This window comes from Channa argus, chromosome 4 (assembly GCF_033026475.1).
Source record: "Channa argus isolate prfri chromosome 4, Channa argus male v1.0, whole genome shotgun sequence".
NCBI classification, from domain to species: Eukaryota; Metazoa; Chordata; class Actinopteri; order Anabantiformes; family Channidae; genus Channa; species Channa argus.
Genome location: NC_090200.1, coordinates 14525631 through 14544014, shown reverse-complemented (window position 1 = coordinate 14544014; position 18384 = coordinate 14525631). Strand labels below are relative to the sequence as shown.

The 18384-nt window shown below is 39.4% G+C and overlaps 1 protein-coding gene across 6 annotated transcripts in view; it reads right to left on the bottom strand.

Annotated features, from left to right (window-relative positions):
• The window catches only part of tln2b (talin 2b), a 74862-nt gene that overhangs the window by 33812 nt on the left and 22666 nt on the right, over window positions 1–18384 (bottom strand). For 5 of the 6 annotated variants that reach the window (XM_067501798.1, XM_067501800.1, XM_067501801.1 and 2 more), the window contains 9 exons: window positions 11171–11344; window positions 10978–11075; window positions 10641–10770; window positions 9825–9980; window positions 9195–9337; window positions 2791–2918; window positions 2437–2500; window positions 2154–2258; window positions 96–251 (listed from right to left, as the gene is read on the bottom strand). In XM_067501798.1, the coding sequence (XP_067357899.1) occupies window positions 96–251; window positions 2154–2258; window positions 2437–2500; window positions 2791–2918; window positions 9195–9337; window positions 9825–9980; window positions 10641–10770; window positions 10978–11075; window positions 11171–11306 (1116 nt within the window). In that variant the 5' untranslated portion in view covers window positions 11307–11344. Of the gene's footprint in view, window positions 1–95; window positions 252–2153; window positions 2259–2436; window positions 2501–2790; window positions 2919–9194; window positions 9338–9824; window positions 9981–10640; window positions 10771–10977; window positions 11076–11170; window positions 11345–18384 lie in introns of those variants that run through there. The other variant, XM_067501804.1, reaches the window with a different exon arrangement.

Below are 18384 nucleotides of genomic sequence, written 5' to 3'. Positions count from 1 at the left end.
CACAGAATAACTGAATATGTGCATCAGAGTAGAAGTGTATAACAGCTGACTCTGTAAGTAGTGCTGAGAACTTGATGGAAACAGTCACACAGTACCAGGGTGAAGCTCTTGGGGGAGGCAGCCCATCTCTTGACTGTTGTCAAAGGCCACTCCTGCACCACATCCTTTGTCTTCTCATCCACTCGCATCACTGACTCTTTGGTTATCCCCAGGAGCCTTGGGACCAGCTTATTTTTACCCTTCATCTTTTCCTGTCAGGTGTGAAATCATCAGACAACATTTATGTTGGTGCTAAACACCTACGCAGATGATTCATTCAAGGCGATAACGCGAAATTGTTGTGCCATTGTACCGGTGCTGTCGTAATACACATGCTGCGTCCATGGCTTGAAGCCTCAAACTGAGGAGGAGAAGTGCAGCTGTGAAGTGACCCAGCACAGTTCACCCTTGTTTAACTGCTGCTTTATTGAGCAGGGTCTCCACAGGCTTTAGTCACTGTCAGCACACCAGCATGGTGCTTCCACCAGCTCTCTGCCTGACCAGCTCCAGTGCCCTCCACTTTCTGCCCACTGAAAATCTATTACAGCTCACTTCAGAGACTGAGCCTACACTTGGCTCCCCTCCAGAGGAGCAGAGGACAACACAGAAATTAGTGGTTCGTAGAGATGGGGGAGTTATACGTAGATTTTATGTCTCTGGGCTATTGTTTTTTTTTTTTCATCCTTTTATATCATTGAGTGAAAATGAAGATCTCTAAGAATGGAACAAAGGCCAGAAAGTAGAATGGTTTCTAGGTTCAGTGTGCTCTTAAGCACAAGGACAGATAACATTATCCCAGTGTTCATGATCTCTTCACAAAAGGTTTATTAAAAACTTTCATTGTTTCAGGTTACGACCTGAGCGTCATAATTATCAAGGCTGTAGTTAAGGAGGAAGTTAGATTTTCTAATCTGAAGTGGGTATTGTATTATTTTAAATAGCTTCACCTCGATTATTGTTCGGGGAAATTTGCTTGTGCAAGAAATCATGGATGGTGCAAAAGCATGTACATACAATATATACAGTACATGGATGGTCATTTTGTGTTTGAATATCATATTCATCTCTTGCATTTCCAGTGAATCTGCCAACAACCTGCAGTGATTAAAAACAGAGGAAAAATGGAAGGTTACAATAAATATAATAAATATGCTTTAACAAAGCCAGGTCTGTGCTTCGGCCTTTGCTAGCATCAAGAGCTGAGTGCAGCTGGAGTGAATTATTTAACAGTCTTGAAATCTTCATTGCTACTTATCCTCATCTAATGCAGACAGTGCTCATAGGTGTAGCTCAATACACACACACACACTTACAGACAAAGATGACCTGAGCGTTGCAGTCTGCTTTGTCTACGGGCCCAAACAATCCATTTATCATCCATTAAGAACTAAGCAGAAAACAGAACTCTTCCCCTCTATCCTGCAAGTGTGCAACCAATTGGTCTTACGCCAGAGAGCGTTTTATCATCCCTGCTGGTGCAACTTCATCCCATTCGCATGCGGCACTTCCATTCCACTTTCATGTCCGCCAAACCAGAACAGAACAAAATTGGTATTGTCACAAGTACTTCACATCACTAAGTGAATGGCAAGCGTGCAGGCTTCCACTCCAAAGCTTTTGATTTGCTGTGATAATGGAGTTATTTGGGGTTTTCAACAAGCTTTCATACTTTTGTGACAGCACAGTTTTCTCATCACAGCAGCCACTATTTAGTACACAAGCATTACATTCCTGTTTGCTATGAACAGAGGTCTCATTAAACTGATATTGTTCAGTAATTTTCAACTAATTACCATTAATCCTTAATAGCGTTGGACCTCATTTAAATCTGTGATTGTATCACTGCACTGCAAGTATCTAGACGTTAAGCCATGGCAACTGGGCTTCTGGATATCTGTCCATCTGTGATCGATGTTCACCTTTGTTTTGATGAAGAGAAAAGCATTACATCCAAGTGGTAATTAGCCTTTAATTACATAGATCACATTTTCTGTGGAAATGCAAGTTCCCTGCCTGCTGTGATGAGGAATCCAATGTGTGCAATTCATTTGTAATAATTTTCTTTTTGTTAATGGTTCATCTCTTTAGCACTATAGTGAGGTTTTAGCTCTTACCTTCACCAGGAAGAAGGACACTCCATATGTCTGCAGGGACCTGGCGAGTTTCACGTACTTCACTTTTGCCTCAATCTCCGTCATCTCCCCACAGTTTTTGTGTTCCTGGACAAACAACAGCAGTTACATAACCATCTCCTTACATTGATCATTCCATACTTGTGTCAAAATACTTTATTTGCAGTTTATGCCTCACCAGAAAACAAATTACTTCCCGTGGGCCATCCAGAATCTCCAACACATTATTCAATGCTTACTCAAAAGAGCAAATTGATGTACATACTTGGAATATTTTCTTCTCGGATCCTCTCTGCTTGATGTATTCTTTAGGTAGGAACTCCTTTAGGCTATGGACATAAATGACATTTTTTCATGGTTACTTCTGAGCTACAGGCATTTCCTTTTCTATTAACATACCTCTGAATATGAAGTCATTCTTGCCCTACTGCCTACATATCAGAACACAGTTGTAGCAGCTGACATCATCCCTGAGCTTTCCACTGGAGGAAATCCCAGAAGTAACAGCCTGTACTAAGGCAAGAGATAACCACTCTACATGTGCAGCTGCAAACTTCATATATAAGAGCACAACACAACATACAGAGTCATTAAGATTTATATATTTTTTAAAACGTACTCCAGGAATCCAGGTTTGTGTTTGTGCTCCACATGGGGTCCAAACTGGATCTGAGCCTGGATCCCTGCGAACTCACAGGCTTTATCAAAGGAGACAGGGTGGGATCCATTCAATATATCATCCCTAGCCTGCAGGAGACATGAAGAAAGGCAAGAGGGGGTGGGGGATGTGGGGGTGCAAGTGAGAGGAAGAAACACACATTCAGGAAAAGGATACAACTACAAAGTCATGGGAATTATCCAAAATTCACCCAATAGAGCCCAATAATGAGCACTTCATCATGTGCTTTGAATGCACTGTGGCTTCAGAGAAAGAGAGGATGAATTCTAAGTGAATGAATAAGTGTATTTTTAAAGCAGGAACATTATAACTGAGACTCATCCACTCAGGACAGACAAATAGTATTTGTTTGTTACAATAAAAGCCATTCTGCTAGGTTACAAACATAACAGCTTCAACAATTTGTCATTACAGCCCATTACATGTTATTAAAAAAAGGGGGGAAAATGCATTACAGAAATGCATAATTCTTCACAATATCCCATCTCCATTACAGAATAGAGCTCACTATGTTGTTAAGATACATAATGGCCAAAGAAGCCAAAGAAAAAAAAAAGCTTATGTCTTTTTACTGCTGATGAAACATCCTTTATGTTTTAATGCATTTTCAGTCAGGATGTCTGCATTATCTTCACCTTTTAGGTAGATGGAAAAGGGGAAACCTTTGTTGACATCTTTCAAATGGTTGTTAGTGTGCACTGTTTTCTCCAGGGGGCAGTCAACTCTGTCATTCTCTGTCTCTCTCGCTCTCTCTCACTCGCTCTCTTTTACTTCCCTCTTTCTCTCTTTCTAGTTCACCGCTGCAAAATTAATGGGTCCAGAAGCTGAGAGGCCTTGCTGACAGTGAGAAAGGCTCCATCAGTGCTTTTACCATTAGCATATCAGTGCACAGCATGAACTCCACTCATTCTTATGTCCCATTACATCAATGAAAAACTAAGCAGCAGCTTACAGCTGTAATTAGGACAACAACCTCCACCACTCACAATCAAGTCCTTTCCCCGGTGCCATTCGTAGCAGAGTACATAAGCTATTACTGAACACAAGAAGCCACTCTAAAATTAGCCCTCACACATGCCATTCACTCTGGCACACACTGTGTATTTGACTGTATTATTCTGAAGTAAGACGATAGGAAAAATGGGAGACCTAGGTGTAAAGATTGTCATTCTAAAATAAGTGTTGTTTGGTGGATGCAGATTGGTTACAGAGAATATATTTGCACTGAGTTTATCTTTTCTGCAGATACACAGGTATGCACACTTGTATAACCTCTCACAAGTGTGTATCACATCTTAAATTGACAATGGAATCTGGTGGTGTACAGACTCATAACTAAACCTACAGTCCAAAACCCTGCTTTTAAAACCTGCCACTCTACAGCCAGCTTTGATGTGTGTTTTGGGTCTTTGTCATGTTGGAACACCCAAGTGTGTCCAAGTTTCAACCATCAGTTTGAGGTTAATCTTTCTCCTAAATCATTGTATTCACTGGCAGAAAAACAGCCTCGCAGCAAGATGCCAGCACTACATTGCTTAACAGTCTTTCTTGGGAGGCAGCCTGTTAATGGCAATGTAAAACTCACTTGACTGTTAAGAGGTATTCTGCTGTTCCAACACCAACCAGGTCATGGAAGGTCTGTGCCATGATGGTTCCCAGTTGGTTGCTGACCATCTACTGTAAATCAATGTTCTTTCAGCTGAGAGAGAGACTGTATGGGTCTTCTTCTAGAGCTTCGAAAGTGTGTGCACTTGATCTGATGATCTTGCAATCTGCAGTATAGAAAAGGCTCTAACACACATCACTGACTTGTAACTCTACCATCCTCATTGTCCAATAAGTACTGAGCTCATTGGTTTTCAAGTAAGATTTGAAGGAATTTTGGCATTATATATGTATATGAGTTAATTTCTATGAACACAACAAAAAGTGTGTGCAAAGTAATAGTTGTTTGCCTTGACAGTCATGTCAAAAATGCTTTAGCATTATACTATTTCACAATTACTGTGTTACATGCATGCCAGTGTACAACAGTATTACCAATCTTATGGATCACTTCTGGTATGGATTCTGGTTTTGAGAAATTCACATTAGACTAGACAGTTGGAGCACTCTGACCAGGATACTGTTGGATGTAGCCACCTTATGTTACTACACTATCAGTAACTAGCATGATGATAATTGATGACAGGGCGCAACGCAACCCAAATAATGAAATGAGACTATAAGACCAGTAATGTGAGTAATACATTTTATTGGGCATCTATCAGAGCCAATATCCAGCAGAGTGTTAATTGTAACAGGGACCAGGCAGCCAGAAACTCCATCTCCAGAGTTAATGCAATCTGTTTGACACAAAGATGATTAGAACCCTTATACTAGTCTATTAGAAGCATATATGCAGGGAAGTTATTAACCAGTTTCTCTATGTTGCATGTAAATGTCCGGTTCCATTTAAAGTTTAGTATATGGTTGTACGTCCAGATGTGGTGTAGTGAGGGGAGCTGCACAAAAGGTGGTGTCATAACAGTAATAGTCTCACAGTAAAGTGAGAGGACTCAGGTGTTAATGAGTATGCTGTACACTTTTCAGTCCCTCTAGGAACTTCAATGACTGATTCAACCAGTTCTCTGAATTATGCACAACCTTGTAATTCAAAAAACATCATCAGAACCTTGCAACATGCATCACAAGTTTTTTTTTTTTTTTTAGGAAAAGCTGTCATGAAATCAGGCATTTCTCTCTCTGAAATCCTAGAGGGACAATCTTTTTGATGATATTCTATATCTGATAGCCACACACCTGTGAGCGTGCCAGTGATTGCAAAGCATGGATGAAACAGATGATGCAAGCCGGACTCATATGGAGCATATAAAGCATAGCTTAATTCCAAAGCCTGAACTGATTGTTATGCTTCATATATTCAAAGACAGGCTAAGATAAAACAAAAACTACTGAACTGTTGGCTGTGCTTATAATGTATATTGTGTTTGGTTTTGCTGCTATGAATTGCACTCTAATAACTGTATTCATAATTGATATACGATTTGGGCTGTTAATTTACAGGCACAAGTCTCTGGTTAAATGAATGATCCCATAATTCTACCATGTTCGTCAACACATATGACAGCCCCTGAATTTCTCCAAGTGGATAAGGCAAGTGAAACCGGCACTGCTTCTAGGACATTTTAATAGAGCAGCATCAGTAGAAGTGACGCACAAGACGTCAAAAGCTGTGACACATACTCCCTGAGGCTGCAAATCTGAGGTCAACGGGTCCAGCATGCCCTAGCAGAGCATACACACAGCCATACAAATAAATGCTGACACACAGATGGACTAAAACAACCAAATGGACAGTGTTTGATTAAAAACCACAGCTAATAAATCAAACACTAAAGGAGTATTCAACACCCTCTTGATCCGAATGACAATGTTTTGTTTGAAGATGAATCTTAAATTGTACTGTTTAGCATTGGCTTTGGGTTATGCTGTCATGTGGTACAAACCGAATACTCCCAGAATTTACTAAAGCGAGCTAAAGCAAACGACCAGACAACACAGGGTGATGCTATTGCTACAAAGGTTTATCCTGGTCTTAGCACAAATACATGACAGAAAGGGAGTGGCCGAGTACTAAAGGAGATTAGTCTGTTACTGGCAGAGCTTCCATTACTGTGTGGGTGGGTGGGTGGCTGGGATGGTGTTTAGGTTTGGGATCATGGAAGCTTTAAATCAACCAAATCATTGCAGGGATGCTCTGTCAAACAAATGCCTGCAATAATGTCATCATCTGCACAATCTGAATTTAATTACTAACTACTGCAGGGGTTCTGAGAATTACATGACTTGTGAATGATGAGAGATATTGAAGGGGAAAATGAAGAGAGTAAGATGGTTATAAAAAGAAAGAAAAGAAAATGCAAGAGAAGCCTGAAGTATGTTCCACTCTGCTAAAGATCTCTCTTCTGGCTCTGCGTGGCCTTTTTTTACACAATGACAAATTAGATCCAGTGCCATCTGAAGAGCCTCTGTGATGCCTGCCTGTGTAACAATCCAAGTGTGTATGAGAGAGAGAACAAGAGAAAGATAGATGAGGAAGGGCAACAGAGAGGAAAAAAGGAGGCGGGGGTGGGGGCCTGGTTGTTACTGTGAAAGGAAATATGAGTCTGTGTTGAGAGGAGAGCATGATATGCACTGTGCTGTAATGTGTGCCAGGGTAAGAGGGTGGAGATGTGTGTGATTATGTCAGAATGTGTAGGAGATGGAGCTGGAGTGGAGACAGGCAAAACTGGAAGGGAAGAAAAGTGAGGATAAAAAAATGGAAGCAAAAACAGGAACAGACAGATACTGTATAAGGGGAAAGCAGCAGAAGCAGACATGGGGGGTGGAAGGCTCTTTTATGAACACATTCAGGAATTCCCGAAACAGCGGGGACTGGGGACAAAAGAGCCAAATATGAAAATCTATACTCAATTCATGGCATACCTCTTAGCAGATTTTCAAAGCTTCTATGTTCATGTATTTTTTTGAGGCACAGCATGCGACAATAATGTTTTGTATTACTGTTTTTTAAAAATTACTTTTATTTACACAAACTACAGAGTGCATACAAAATTGCATACTGTCCATGCAACACAGGGGGTGCGGCCTAGCCATGGTTTTAAATAGGAAAAAGAAAGCTCAAAAATTTGGGGGAAAAGGGCTAAATCACAGCGCCTTCAGATTTAGTGGTGATTTATGTGCTGTGGAGGATTGTTATGCAGCAGAATGGACAGACACATACCAATAGATCAAATACAGTTACATGCACGGACAGGACATCAAGATAAACACCAACACAAAGGTGACTGACTACAGCATTTTAACCCTGCTCCCTTTGTATGCATGTTTGTTTGAGTACTCAACAACCTGCTATTTGAGTCCAGGTGTAGGGAGCTCTCCTCCCCTGCCTGGAGGGGCTAATCTCAATGCAGTAATGTGCGCAGTAGTGTACGGTGCTACTCAATTGTTCTTGCTCAGGCACTCCTGTGGTGCAAGCAGGGCTCCCTCAGTTAACCAGAGCTGGTAGAACCTGCACCTCTAAGCACACACATACTCACAGAGAGACTTCAAGATTCAAATAACTTTATTAATCCCATAGGAAAATTGGGTTAATACACTCCACCTCATCTAGAAGCTACCAGACAAACCCAAATGTCAAATGAGGTTCTACCTGATACAGTGTTGTATGTAATGTGAAGAATTGTTTTAATAACCACAAAACTCATGGACATGGGTTACATGTGGTGAGAGCAAACGTTAAATTGTGTGGTATTAAACATCATTTTGTGTGTTTGCTCCTGTCTTTTATTTTTTTACTTTAACAGCAGTTGTCATCAAACAAGACCAGGATGTGGTGATGTATGATGAAAGAATGGTAATTTTACTTGTAACCTAGTTTGTTACCTACTTCTGATGCAGCGATTCAAACTTATGTTAGCATTTCTAGCCTAAATATATCTGTGAAAAGCAAGCAGGTGTGCTGTTGCAAGTCAACTTACTAGGGAAAGGTAATTTTAATAGCTGACAGTAGCCCACATTTTTATTTTTAAGTAAACATCTAAATGTAATTTCCTCTAAGGAATCACAAATTTTTCCAGTTGCACAGTGGAGTAAAGAGTAACCAACAGCATGATCTTGGAAAGCTAATAGAGCTGCATCCTTTAGCTGACTGCTCATGTCAAAGTTACAGACCGACAATCGGGAACAGCACTGGTGATAATAACTTTTTTTATCTATCTATCTATCTATCTATCTATCTATCTATCTACCTATCTATCTATCTATATATATAAATACACACTCTATATACACACATACATAAAACTAGAAAGAGTGGTGTGTTGGTGAATAAAAAAATGTAGCTGCACTAATCAATATTTTAATATTAACAATAGCATAACAGCAAGACAAAATGCATCTTTAACATCTGTGACTAAAGCTTTGCCTTCACATGCATGGACTTACAGTGCATCGTTGTGCCACTGCACAACATGAACCCAGAATTTAGTCAAACCCCTCTGGACCACATCTGAACTAACCACACTTTAGTCTGTCCAGATCTGGCCAAATGATACTGTAGGTGTATGCTACAACACAATTATTTAGTGTAATTACACTGCTGTCTCTCCTGTTATATTTCTTTCTTCTAAAATAAAAATGCGAAACACCCCAAGAATCTGCAGTATGCTTCATTGATTCTCTTTTCAGTTTGGGCTGTAATCCCCCCCCTCAAAAAAAAAGCCCTTTGTTGCCCTCTGTAGTCTGCTACCCCAGCATAATTGTGTGTATAACAATTTTACCTGAACATAGAGCAGGTTTAGCTGAACAGGGTCCCGCGAGTCCACATTCTGGTCCGAATAGAAGAACTTGCGCCTGAGAAGCAGAGTCTCACTTTCCTCCACTCCCTGCTCTCTGAATGTTCTGCTGTGGTCCAGCCAGTTCACTGCCCAATCAATACACATGCTCTGTTACCACATGCACCGAAATTAATAAACATTGACTGGATGTTACCAGAGGAGGACACTAATGGTGAAATTAACCAGGCAGTTTCAAAGCATCAGATGGGCAGAAAGATCATCTCAGACATCTTCCAAATGAGTCTTGGGGAAGTGAAAATCTTGTCCGGGTATGAACAGTGTCATTTGAATTATGTTCTGCTGAGGTAAAAGCTGGTTCCAGCCAAAGCTGGAAGTTTGATATATACAGTATATTCAAATGTTTTGAAATTTAATAAATCAATTTAAATGTCCTCTGGACAAAATAAGTAGTAACAGTTGGAATTTTATTTAAGAATTTTATATAAATAAATTAGGCTTGAGTAATAAAGCGCATGTCCAGGTGATGCTGTTGAGACAGATAAAGCATGCAAAATAAGATACGAGTGAAAAGCCATAAAGATACCAACTACACTTTTGCATGCTCACACTCACAGTCATCATCTGTGTGGAGTTTGGCTTTGAGCTTTTCCATCTTCCTCTCGTCTCGTAGCAGCAGCGTTCTGTCTTTCTTCAGCGTCCCCATTCCGTCCTCCTTCTTGTCCTCTGTCACCTCTTGAATAAGGGAGTACTCCTCATAGTTGGTGATTCCTGAAAAGGCCACAAATTAGCCAGGGGATTCTCAGAGAAGATGCCTCGAAGTGGCACAATAACTATTGCAATGATGGAGAGAGCATCTCTGCAATTCTCTAGCACTCTCTTTTCATCTCTTTCTCTCTGCTTTGAAACAGAAGTGAAGGGAATCTGGTACAGAGCCAGCAAACTAAAATGGGAGCATAGGAGGAGAGGAAGCCAAGCAGAAAGACCTAGTCCAAACAAACATTTTCCAATAAAGCTATCTGCCAGCCACACATCATTCTCCTCCCCACCCAATTGAGCTTGATAGCAGCGCATTATAATTGATATATACAGCTTAGGGAACACCTCTGTGACTGGCAAGGATGACACAGTCTGGCCCTCTGAAAGCACACTTCAGCATTTATTAGAAACAAGCTAGTTTGTGCTTGACAAATGATGTCCATCATATTCTAAACAAAAAGTAATTAGGACTTTATCAGGCTTAAATGAATACTGCAAACTGCGTAAAAAGGCTGCTGTTTAAATATGAATTCAACAGCACAAAAAAACAGTAACATAATGATGCTTAGTATGAAGTCAAGGGGTATGTTTCAGACTGAAAATAAAGTATGAAAAAGTCAAGCTCTAGACCATAACTGGTATGATTCATATTACCCGCGATCTGAGACTCACCTATTCTACTGCATATGGTGACAAGCAGCTCCCCTACTGTTTTTGAGTCATCCACCATGATGGTTTTAACTGCACCATCTAGCATTTTGATCTTTTGTGGCCTTTGTTTCTTCTTATACTCCAAGATGTCCTGGAAAAAAAAAATAAAAAAAACGGGGGAGAAGAAGCAGGGTGACATCTGCAATCTTGTTGATTATACTCGACAGAAAACTGCAGTCCTCTCAGCAAAAAAAGGAGACATAAATATCTCGGTTTCTTCCAGAAAATGTAAATCATTTTAACAGATGGTAAGTGCAACTGACAATTCTCCACCCTAGAGTATATGACCGAATCCTACCCCATTTCGCAGCATGTAGTAATCCAGCGTTCTTCCAGATTCAAGCCAGATCCCTTTCCTGGGATCATCGTCAGACAGGAATAGGCCATAATCTGAAGCTTGAAACACGAAGTGAGACAGTGTATGCAAATTTAGATGCTCATAGATTTCCATTATGTAAATTTGATTCACCATTTCTGAGTCATTCACCAACCTTGTCCTGTCTGGGCTTCCGGGACTCTCTCTCTGATGATTCTGCAGGCATCGTACACAGGCGTGGATGGTTCAAACTGCATTGTCTTCACAACATTGCACTGGCGTACACAGATCTTTAGTGACAAGGCCACCATCTTGGTGGGTAGTAGAATGACCTCACCGACCTACACACCTGGAAAACAGAAGCAAAACCTTTATATAAAGTTCAGCATGTGTGAAGTCAATCTCCTGGCTTCAATACCTTATAGACGGTCTGTGTTAGGAACGGTATGAACAAGCCATTATGGAAATGTCCACTTATCAAACAATTGTGCTTGAAAGTGTAAAGAGGAAGCCTCAGGGGTAAAATATAACACTGCAAGGCACAGCACAAATCATCACAATTACGTCCCTGGCGACATTTTCTACATTCTACATCTGAGTGTGTGTTATGCTGTAACGCTGCCTCAGCGGCCCTGCTCTTCTTACATGGTTACATGTGTGGAAACCTCTGCGTGATTGCGGTGTGTGGAGAATTAGCTGAAATAAGGCGATCAACATAACCTTTTAGTGGAAAAAAAAAGGGGAAAAAGTGCAAATCTCTGTAATCAGCAGGAATAACAAGAGTGGAGTCAAAACTCAGAAAATGACATTCCACCACCGCATCATTATTCGCTCCTCTCCTGGCTTGCACTCTCCCCCCTGAAGTAGGCTTCACTGTCACACAAATCAGTGGTGTTTTATCACATACTGCAATTAGGGTGAATCAGTTAAAATATATCATGTCAGATCTATATGCACCTAAACATATGTATATGCACATTATGATGCTTATCTGAAATGTATGGGTTACTCTTTATGAACAAAAATTACTCTGACATATTTGATTCCAATTCTTTTGGCTTAAAAATTATTAAAACAATATCTGAAATCAAACAGTTTCTGAATAATTCTGTGGTCATTGATTAATTAAATAATCTCATAATCTAACTATGTCTGCTGTACTATATTGTGACTTCTATTGTAACACTAAAAGAATTTTTGCATTTTCCTCCAGTTGGATATAAATGCAAAAGTTCAAATCTTCACACTGACACAATTCAGAACTCAGTCACACTTAGGAAACAAAGAGTTTTTTGTGCTCAGGATTCGCCACTCATCCACAGGCCTCTTTTGAGCCCCAAGCAGAGAAAGTATGAGAAGTAAATTTTCTATAATGATGGAGCTGTGAATGAGCCCGTCTGCAGATGCGGCTCTGTCATGGACATGGGTTACTCTTCAGTAGCCTCTTTCCTTCCCTGAGTTTTTTTTTTTTTTTTTCAAACAAAGTGAGAAAGACAAGCACAAAGAAGAAGGGGTAATGGCACTGCATGAGCTCTCCTCTATACAGGCTGGCGGAGAAGCCCCACAGAGTCTTTGTCATCCAGCTCTTCCACAGGTTTCTGTTGTCTATTTCTAGACAAGCAGCTTCAGACCCCAGACTGACAACACAGCAGGCCACATGGGCACGTATGTGGGCTCACAATATACAAGGCTCAGAGAAAACAACTCCCACACACCCTTCAAATTTGTGCAGCTAAAATGTTTGTAGTTTTGTGAAAGTTACACATTGATATTTCAGACAGGTCCATCTCACAACGCTCACAAAGCTACTTCTGATGGCTTCAGATGTTATTTGGTATAGATTACTGTGGGTCTACAGCTGGAGCAACAGTCACTTCAGTATCTGTTGTGAGTAGCATCAGTCACTTCAGAGAGTACATATTGCAGAAACCACATGATGAAACCCAGGAGGATAATGATAATCCCTGAGCTTACAGTGGTGTGAGAGCACGTTTTTCACTAGGATTCTCATGCAAACACTGCACTGCAGCCAGCTCCTCATTAGCTCGGCTCTCAAGCATGGATGAGCCAGCGTCTGATAACGGAGAGATGTGAAACAACTCACATGTTGAATCTTACTTCTTTTATTACCCCTTTTACATCACCAGGTGGACATAAAGATGTAATTTCATAACACTACTTTGCAAGACAATCACTTATCCACAGCAGGAGCATACTGCATTGAATTAGGTATGTTTATTACTAAATGGCGAAAGAGCAGCTTGCTTGGGACTCCTAACATGAACAAATTCAATAGAGACCAGGGAAGGCAGGAGCCATCTGTATAGGACACAACTCTAATGACTTGACTGTTATTCCACCAGCAGCAAAGAGCCCGAGAGCAACAACAGCTGAGATTACTCCACTAGTCTGTCACACAACAACTAGGAGGCAGCTGGAGATTAAATTTTAAACTTTGTTGGCAGAAATTTTTCTAATCAGACCTGCAAATGATTCAACAATAGTAACAAATGTGTAGCAGAATAGAAAAAAGGGGGGTTGTGGATGAAAGTGAATAACATTCAAACAATGCTGTAGAGGGGTGCTTATTTGATTAATGCCATAATAAATGCCTGTGTAGAATGCAAGATGTAGAACATGCAGAGAATAACTAAAGCCAGGATCCGCTGAACTTCTAAAATAGATGTGCTACATTGAGCCCCAGCCATGATTTCTACCAGTAAAGAGCATACAAGTGCTTTACAGCTGCTTTGAACGTACTCAGTGCCAAAATCTGATTGCAATTAGCATTCTGTGTAACATCCCCACTGCACAGGACTGTCCTCTGCAAAACTCACACTGGATGCCAGGTTTCTGTTGTCTAACAACAACAACAACAACAACAACAAAAAACTGGCGTATACAGGGCAAACACTTATTTAATCATTAATTACTGTCACAGTGACAAAACCTTCCTGACCCGTAGTAAACTGAGAGGAAAAACAGATTAAAAAAAGAACACATGTTGAGGTAAATGAGATAGAAAAACAATAACCAACATTATATGTTTATGTCTTATCCTTAGGAAGCACCAAATCACCCCCCCCAAACCCAAACACACACACACACTGCTGCAGGATCCAAGGTCAGCCCATTAAACTGAGGTCCCAGGAGAAACAGTAATGATTCCCCAGTAAACAAGGCTTTTTAGACTCGCTCTGCTTTAGAAGCATTTGTGAACAGACATAGAAACACTGATCTAGATGCACACATCTTCTGCTTACAAGATCAGCAGCGCTTACTGCGAGGATAAAAACAGCCACTCTGGGATAAAAGGTAGATTAGTATAGTGACTCTAAAGAAAGTACAACCATTGTAAAAGATGACTATTAGATTTTAACAAGCTGTGATGCAATTGAAAAGAAACCCCAAAGCTCAAATGAAACAGACAGAAAAGCAACAGAAAAATAGTATCGTTGCAGCCTTTACTAAACTAACAAATGCACTGATTTGGGATTTACAAGATGATAATATCTCAGTCTTATAGTAAACCCGTATTGTTTGTATAAGTTAAGCATGTCACATGTCAATTGAATGAAGGGCTGACAGTAATTCTGACCTAAGCAGTTCTGAGGACCGTTGAGAGGAGCAGGATTAAAGCATATGTTTTCTCTCCACTTTACATCCTCCTTCACTGACACTGGATGAGCACGTCGGCCTTTTATCTATGAATGAAAGCAAGGTCAGTTTCCTGCAGACCCACACTATGCCTCTGGAGACAATTAAGCTTTCCTGTAACATATATTCAAACAGTGGTTCACACAACTACAGTTAAAACAAGCCAGTCTGTCTGTCCAATTGCAATATTCCTGCATCCCATAATCTAAATACCTAATGGCTGCTGTTGTGATAACTTCACATCCTAATTGGAATTTGGTAATTCAGAGCCCTAACAGGACACAAGAGGTAGGGATTAATCCACCATCACAAATCAATATTTATTATGAAGACGAGGCATATTTGATTTACAACAAAGACAGCAAGACAACAATCACTACACTGGATTATAAAGCATTACTCACCCTTGCTATTTAAAATGAACCAGGATTACTATGAACAAGCATTCATGTAATAAGTTGCTTGTATAGTATTATTTATTTTAGTTTTTCTTAAAGAGAGTCTAAGAATTCCGGTTTAAAATGAAAAAAAAAAAACAAAAATCGTCTGCTCTAAATTCAGAGCTGCACACTGTTACGCTGACGTATTTTTTCAGCAACATTCATTTAAAAATTAATCTTGCTGCTATGACCCGCTCTACAAGCCTTGCTCCTGGGCTACACACTCTGCTGTAATGCAATTTAAGGGTACAGATACTGACAGAAATTATGAATCTTGCCCTTGTTGCAGGGAGGGAGAGAGCAGCTCCTCTTACACTAAAAATATCCAGCAAAGTAGAGCGTCCTGCACCAGCACTGTTTCAAAGCGATTCAGAGTAAAACCACTGCAGTAAATGCAACTGAATTTACCTATATGGTGATAAATAAAAAGGAGCTAAATACATTTCTGTAAATTGTAATCAAATTGTAATTCATGTTGATTAGGCAGAGAATCTTTTCGTACATTAAATAAATATTAGCTTAGTGTAGGATAAAACGGTTTACATATATAGATATATTTAGATAGTATTGAATTAGACAGTCCAAATGTCTTTGAGTCAAAACGAGTTTTATACAGCACAAAATCATTCAATATGTATGCATCTCTCATCCTTTAGAGATGTGAAGAATGAGCTTCCTAATAGATTCAGGCGGAAACAGCTACTAGGGAAGGATTGCTCCACCCAGCAGCTGCAGCCAGTCAACCAATGAGGTAGTTCTTCAATCACCGTCAGTGCTTCCTTCAGTAATTCAGACAGAGAGTGTGACTGTGGGTTGACCTGGGTCTCAGTCAGTCACCCAGTAGGAGGGGCCAATGGTGGCTAAGACAGATGTTGCCAAAACATTTTTACTTTATTACATGGTCCAATGGATGCAGATTAGCCCCCATGCAACAAAGGACTCAGCCTATGATGATTTCATTAAGATTATCAACCACAGTTTTAACTATAAATCAGCCTACATCTGATTTTTTCAGCATGTGAAATTAACATAAGTGAACATAGTGAATATATTTTATGACAAACAACATTCAGAGCACAGTTTCTTTACTTATTTATCTCATATCACATATAAAATTTTGGCTAGTCAAAGCTTTATTTATGACTATTACAAAATACTAAAAACAGTTGATTGACCAATGGTTTCAAACACTCAACTCCCTCATTCAGGTCTACAACCCCTCCTGTCCGCTGCGCTCTGCCAATGAACGGCGTCTGGTGGTCCCCAGCACCGCAGAGAAGATGAGCTACCAAACTCTGGACTCTCAGCAAACTCACTCCCAATATTTAAAAAACTCTTCCAAACCTTCCTATGCACTTAAATCTATATAAAAAAAACAAAAAACCCTCGCATCTCATGCAATGTAAACCCTTTTCTGATAGGACTTTGCTTTGATGTTTTCTCCTTGACTTAGATTTTTGCTTGCCTCACTTTTAAGTTGCTTTCTATAAAAGCGTCTGCTAAATGAGTAAATGGAAACACTCAGTTCACAATGTGTATAAACAGTACTGCTGACTACAAACTATATGAAGGAATTTCTCTTCTTGACACTAACTGTACTGTAGTGCATTTGAAAATTATAGTATTCAAATGTATGGCATGTAAATGATAGCAATCACAATGGACAGTGTGCCACTGCATCTATAGGTGCAATCAGCTTCTTGATGGCCGCATTACACAAAGTACAAAAAGAACACTGATGGAAGTGGAAGGAGTCAAACTTTTAGGTGATTTTTAGGTAATTGAAAGCCTTCTGTGCTCTGTGGTTAAAATACATCTTCACCTGTCCTACTTCTGTACTACTTATAGGTGTTACATGTCGCTTCTGTATCATGTGTGGAAGTAAGCCATCTACTGAGTCATAAGTATGAGCTGATAAGTACTCGATAATACTCTTTTGAATTAGATGTACATGTGTTTCTGTGCATGAATAAAAAAAAATTATTGAGTGACTTAGTGAAAAAGGTTTTTAGTGACCCCATGAATGCATGACACAATATAAACTCAAATGATAGGCTACAGTAAAAGAGTATGCATTATGCTTTCTTGTGAATGATGAGTTTTTCACGCAGCATTTGTGTCTCTGCCTTACAAACTTTGCATTTTGTTTTTGCTAATCTAATGGCACTAATATATATATATATATATATATATATATATATATATATATATATATATATATATATATATATATATATATATATATATATATATATATATATATATATATATATATATATATATATATATATATATATATATATATATATATATATATATATATATATATATATATATATATATATATATATATATATATATATGTGTATGGTGCCATTAGACTTTTTGTTTTGTTTTGTCCGATCAGATGAATTGCAAGATAGGTATCGGAAATACATGTGGTTATACATGAGCCAAGAAGCCAGGAAGCGACCATCATCCAGGCAAATTCTGTGTTCAGTCCAGTGCAACTTCTCACACTCAACCTTAGCCAGAGCAGGTACCCTCCTCCCTTCCATTTTGTAGGTGTTTAGAGAAATGATGAATGTTTATATAAAAGTTTAGAGATGTTTAGTTAACTCCCAGTGTCAACCTTGGCGGTTAGCCTAAGGACTGTGATTCAATTGTTGCCTAGTAACAGTAAAAATAAAAGAGGCAGCAAGTGGCTAAATAGTGTTCTCTCTGATTACGGCCTTTCAACATAAAAAAAAGGGGCATTGCAACAAGCCTCACGTTTTGTAAACTTCTAGGCATTCTGTATACTAAAAGGTATTGTAGTAACAAATATGTAGCTAATCACAATAGTGATGACACTTCATATTTTGATCATATTTACAGATATTTATACATGTAAAAGTCATTTCTATAGCTGCTATAATTTTCATTGTGTATCCTCCGTGTCATACTGACCCTTCTTTCACCAAGAGAACATGAAGGCAGCTTTTAGAGAATGTGTAAGCTGATCCTTTCTATGTAAATCGGGGCCTACATGGATGCAAAATGACATTGAATAAAAACACTGTGTTTGATGTCTTCAAATGTGGGTTCTCCTGTGGCAGTATGAGAATACTACATTTTACAGGTCCTGTACACATCCTACCCAAAATACACCTCTTTGAGCAAAATCAAAGCTAATCAAAGACAGTGTCCTCCTATAGATTCTTTAAGGCATGTCGCTCAAACCATTAGGGAGAGTGGCAATAAGCCTTCTGTTTTCCATTTCCCCCTACTGTGCACTGGTATAACAAGACTA